The sequence below is a fragment of the Suncus etruscus genome, chromosome 3, assembly GCF_024139225.1.
Source record: "Suncus etruscus isolate mSunEtr1 chromosome 3, mSunEtr1.pri.cur, whole genome shotgun sequence".
Taxonomy (NCBI): domain Eukaryota; kingdom Metazoa; phylum Chordata; class Mammalia; order Eulipotyphla; family Soricidae; genus Suncus; species Suncus etruscus.
The window spans coordinates 36,682,033-36,687,648 of record NC_064850.1 but is presented as its reverse complement, the minus strand read 5'-3'; the positions used below and the strand labels follow the sequence as shown (position 1 = coordinate 36,687,648).

The 5,616-nt window shown below is 47.9% G+C and overlaps 2 protein-coding genes across 2 annotated transcripts; one reads left to right on the top strand and one right to left on the bottom strand.

Moving 5' to 3' along the window:
• Nucleotides 1-510: 510 nt before the first annotated feature.
• LOC126004268 (high affinity copper uptake protein 1-like) lies at nt 511-1,225 on the bottom strand. Its single transcript, XM_049770729.1, has 2 exons — nt 626-1,225; nt 511-525 (listed from the first exon to the last, which is right to left on the bottom strand). Exons 1-2 carry the CDS (start codon nt 1,184-1,186, stop codon nt 511-513), a joined length of 576 nt encoding a protein of 191 aa, XP_049626686.1. The 5' UTR covers nt 1,187-1,225.
• A 3,438-nt stretch (nt 1,226-4,663) lies between these two features.
• LOC126003604 (60S ribosomal protein L6-like) lies at nt 4,664-5,616 on the top strand. The gene is given in 1 exon segment (XM_049769891.1): nt 4,664-5,616. A coding segment is annotated over 1 exon segment (864 nt). The 5' UTR covers nt 4,664-4,696; the 3' UTR covers nt 5,561-5,616.

Below are 5,616 nucleotides of genomic sequence, written 5' to 3'. Positions count from 1 at the left end.
GAGGGACCATAGAACATCACGACACTGCGAAATATGGCCACACAAACACCAAAAAATACATCTGCTTTCTGCTCTTGCTGGGATCTTTTGTAGCAGATGAATTCTAACCCACAGAGGAGCAGGATTCCAGTTAAAGACCAAGGCTCCCCAGAATACACATCTGTGGGATGCTTGGTCCCTTCCCTTTTCCACACTGGAACCCAACCAACGCAGACACCATGGAATTCACACTTAAGGGGCTTGAAGATTTTTTTATATTAACTTTGGGTTCTGGGTTTCTGGGGGCAATAATGTCCTTCAACTGTCAGCAGTTTAGGTTGAAGCTCATCCTTTCCCTTCGCCCAGGAAAATCCCAGCACACCCACACACCAGAGAAACACAATGAACACCAAAACACAACGAGCAGAAACAAAGGTCTAAAATTGGAGGAAACACAGAAATTGCATCTCTGAACAGGAAGAGAAGTCAAGGGTAATGATCATTTTAGTTCAGGGACAGTCAGCTCACCAGCTACCCAAGAGCTGCCTGAAACAGAAAGGCAGGTGTTCAGGGTCGGTGCAGGTGAGGGGGGGATCCTCTCTTCCAGGGTAAGACAGCTCCCCCTGCCTTGGCCAGTGAGCTTCACCATATTAATGTCATGGTTCCGAGAGCCCATGTCCTGCGCCCTCTTCCATCCAAAGAGCCAGTACCCGGTGCCGGCACCTGCCACCACCGCCAGGCCCAGGTAGGCGTTGTAGGTCATGGCCGTGAGCATCAGCAGGTAGCTCAGGAGCACTTGGAGCACGTGCAGGGCCGTCTGCACCAGGAGGTCGCACCTCAGCAGTCGCTGGCAGGCACTCTGGGGCTTCTCTGGGGGGCAGGTTCCTGTGGGTCCAGGGACAGGCGTGTGCTGGGTCTTGTGCAGAAGCTCCTCGCGGGCTCTCTTGAGTCTCTCATAGCCCACCGCGAACAGAAACACGGCCAGGAAAGCCCCGGCCATGGCTCCAGCCGAGTCGATCACCAGCCCAGCAAACAGCAGCTCCAGATTCTTGTAGCCAAAGTAGAAGGTCATGGGCATCGTCATGGACGTGTGTGCGCTGCCGTCGTGGAAGTGGGGCCCTGAGGTGTGCGGGGGATGGTGATGAGGTGGCTGGGTGCTGCTGTGGTCCATGGCGCTCATCCCTGCATCCTGATGTAAGTGGGCCATTGTTCCAGGAAATGTGAGATTTGCACAGAAGAATCTGGAAAGAAGTGGAGGCCTGCAGTGGAGCCTCTTCTCAGAGCCTCAGCAGACACCAGAGCCTCTCCTCTTGTGTACTCTGGGAGGAGACCCTGGGCCTCCCAGACCCTGCCCGACCCTCCTGACCCCCTCCCTTGCCCCTCCCTCAACTTTCTCCCTCCTGGACTCTCAGTCTCTGCTCCTCCCTCTAAGACTAACATGGAATGTTGCAGGTTTGAAATTTTTTTTACTGGGTGTGGGGAGGGCACACATCCACCATTCTAGACTCTGGGCTCCAGAGTCTCTCTATAGGTGATATTTGGGGGACCCTGAAGTGAGATCCAAGATTAACCTCCTGTGTGCAAAGCATGTGCTCAGCCTGTTGAGCAATCCTTGGGCAGGGGGTTTGATTGACTGATAAAGATATTTGACTAAAATGGAAGGGGAAAAACAAAAGATCTTATCTTTCCTTTATCAGGAAGATAAAGGAAGGAAAGGCCTCAATTTGTGGTTTCCACAGGGGATTGGGAATTTTAAAATCTGTAATGAACAAAGTTTGTTCATTATTATTATTTTATTTTATTTATTTTTGGGGGGGCCACACCCAGTGGCGCTCAAAGGTTATTCCTAGTTCTGTACTCAGAAATCACTCCTGGCAGGCTAGGGAGACCATATAGGATGCCTGGGATCTAACTCCAGTAAGTCCCAGCTCAGTAGCATGCAAGGCAAAAGCCCTACTGCCATGCTATCACTCCGGCCTCTATTATTATTATTATTATTATAGTATTATTATTATTATTATTATTATTATTACTAAGGCTATAATATAGTCTCCTGAGCCCTACCAGGAATTAGTGATCCCTGAGCACAGAGTCAGGAGGAAGCCAGGAGGAAGCCCTGAACACCACTAGGTGTGGCCCTCAAACAAACCCTTCAATGAATAGAGGATGAAAGAGAAACTTTTCAATGAAAAGATAAAGGCCCAAACAAAAAAGGGGTGGGTTGGGCCAGTCTTAGCTGCACCTTGACCCCCTGATCTGAGACACCTGGCCCTGACTAACATCCTCTTCTGTTGTTTCCACCCTTCATAGTGTCTGGCTCTTCATCCATTGCTAGGATCCACATTTGTGGGTGTGGAGAGATAGTGTTGAGGGCTGAGAACATGCCAGGCCTGTGGGAGTGCCCGGTCTGATCTCTAACAACACAAGAGCAGTGAAGAGAGAAAAACTCTTGAGCACTGGGCCAGGAGTAGATTTTGAGCACTTCTGGCTGTACAACCCTCCCCCCAACAAACAGATAAGTATTTATTTCTCTGTCAACACTGAAATATAAGGTTCACAAAATCAGGGACTTGGTTTTCTTGTATATTTCTAGGTTCAAAACTCTAGAAAAGGGCAGTGAGCAGATATTGGAATGTGATGGATAATCTTAACCACAGGAAAGTTATCTGGATCCTGAAGGCAAATTATTTTTGGGAGGGGGGGGTCACACCCAGCAGCCAGCGCTCAGGGGTTACTCCTGGCTCTATGCACAGAAATCACTCCTGGCAGGCTCGGGGGACAACATGGAATGCCAGGATTCGAACCACTTGTCCTTCTGGATGCAAGGCAAACCTCCATGCTATCTCTCCGGCCTCTGAAGGCAAATTCTTGTACCTGAGAATCATCCCCAGCCCCATTGCACAGAACAGAAAGGGAGGTATGCTAAGGGTTAGAGAGATGGTACAGCAGGACCATGCTTGCCTTGCACATGGCCAACATAGGTTCAATCCCCAAACCCCCAATGGTCCCCTGAGGCCCACCTGGAGTGATCCCTGAGCACATAGACAGGAGTAATTTCTGAGCACTGCTAGAAGTGACCCCCCTCAAAATAAAAGGTTCTGGAGAGAAAGTGCAGTGGATAAGGCATGCACCATGCACATAGCAAATTTGGGTTCAATCCACAGCATCCCATATGGTCCCTCAAGCACTGCCAGGAGTAATCTCTGAACACAGAGCCAGTAACCTCTAAGCACAGTAATCCCTGAGAACAGCTGGGTGTAGTCCAAAAAAAGAAAAAAGAAATTGGGGGCTGGAGAGATAGCACAGCGGTGTTTGCCTTGCAAGCAGCCGATCCAGGACCTAAAGTGGTTGGTTTGAATCCCGAAGCCACATATGGTCCCCCGTGCCTGCCAGGAACTATTTCTGAGCAGATAGCCAGGAGTAACCCCTGAGCACCGCCAGGCGTGGCCCCCCAAAGAAAAACAAAAACAAAAAAACAAAACAAAGCAAAAAGAAATTAACAAAAAAATGTCTCAAATCAAAAATAAAATAAAGTGACCAGAGAGATAGTGTAGCAGATAGGGCACTTGCTTTGCATGTGGCTGACCCTAAATTTGATCCCCAGTATCCCATATGATCACTCTAGTATGACCTAGTTGATCCCTAGCATCCCATATGGCTACCCTAACATGCCCAGGAGTGATCCCTGAATATAAATTCAGGATTTAACCCCTGAGCATCACTGGGTGTGCCTCCCACCCACACATACACCCCAAAATAGAAAGAAAGAAAGAAAGAAAGAAAGAAAGAAAGAAAGAAAGAGAGAAAGAAAGAAAGAAAGAAAGAAAGAAAGAGAGAGATAGAGAGAGAGAGAAAGAAAGAAAGAAAGAAAGAAAGAAAGAAAGAAAGAAAGAAAGAAAGAAAGAAAGAAAGAAAGAAAGAAAGAAAGAAAGAAGGAAGGAAGGAAGGAAGGAAGGAAGGAAGGAAGGAAGGAAGGAAGGAAGGAAAGAAGAAAAGAAGGAAAGAAGGAAAGAAGGAAAGAAGGAAAGAAGGAAAGAAGGAAAGAAGGAAAGAGAAAGAAAGAAGAAAGGAAGGAAGGAAGGGAGGGAGGGAGGAAGGAAAGAAAAAAAATAGCCACAGTAGTACAGTGGGTAGAGCACTTGCCTTCAACATGGCTTGTTGATCTCTGGTACCACACAGGGTCTCTGATCTTACCAAAAATGATGCTTGAGTGCAGAGTTAGGAATAAGTTTTGAGTACAGCCAGGTATAATCCTCAAACCCCCCCAATTTTTTTTTTTTAAAGATAGGCCTAAGCATTAGCACAGCAGGGAGGATGGTGTTTGAGGGACCATATCTGGTATTAAGGATTCAAACCAGGGTTGGTTAGGAAGTGAGGCAAGTGCCTTGACCTCTGTATTATCTCCCTGGCCCCAGAGTCACTTAATTTTTTTGCAGTCATAATTTTCCTACAATAAATTCGTGTTAGAAAATGAAATTTGAGGGGCCAGAGTAAAAGCACCGCTAGTAGGGTGTTTGCATTGCATATGACTGACCCAAGTTCAATCCTCAGCATCCCATATGGTCCCCTGAGCATGGTCAAGAACAACCCCTGAGTATAGACCCAGGAGGAATCTCCAAGCATCACTAGGTGCCTAAAAAAAAAAAAAAAAGAGCTCTTCCCGTGATCCCTTATAGACCGGAAGTCGGAACCTTAATTCTCTTTCCCGTCTTGCAAGATGGCGGGTGAAAAACAGGCCGAGAAGCCGGCTGCTAAGAAGAAAGTAGGACCCAAGGCTGGTGGCCCAGATGGCAAGATCCAGAAGAAGCGCAAGGCTCTTAAGATTAAGAAGGGCAAGCCTCACTGCAGCTGAAACCCGGTGCTAGTCAGGGGGATCGGCCGTTATTCCAGGTCTGCTATGTATTCCAGGAAGGCCATGTACAAGCGGAAATACTCGGCTGCCAAGTCCAAGGTTGAGAAGAAAAAGAAGGAGAAGGTTCTTGCTACAGTCACTAAGCCTGTTGGTGGGGACAAGAATGGCGGTACCCGGGTCGTTAAACTGCGCAAGATGCCTAGATACTATCCGACTGAGGATGTGCCTCGGAAGCTGCTGAGCCATGGCAAAAAACCCTTCAGTCAGCATGTGAGGCGACTTCGGGCCAGCATCACTCCTGGAACTGTCTTGATCATCCTTACCGGACGCCACAGGGGCAAGAGGGTGGTTTTCCTGAAACAGCTGGAGAGCGGCTTACTACTTGTGACAGGACCTCTGACCCTCAATCGAGTTCCTCTGCGTAGAACACACCAGAAATTTGTCATCGCCACCTCCACCAAAGTTGATATCAGTGGTGTGAAAATTCCCAAGCATCTCACCGATGCTTACTTCAAAAAGAAGAGGCTGCGAAAACCCAGGCACCAGGAAGGCGAGATTTTCGACACAGAGAAGGAGAAATATGAGATCACAGAGCAGCGCAAGGTTGACCAGAAGGCTGTGGACTCTCAGCTTCTGCCCAAAATCAAGGCTGTTCCTCAACTTCAGGGCTACTTACGCTCTGTGTTTGCACTCTCAAATGGAGTTTATCCGCACAAACTGGTGTTCTGAGCTTCTTCCAAGGCACCTTAATAAATCATCAATCCATAAAAAAAAAAAGAAAAGAA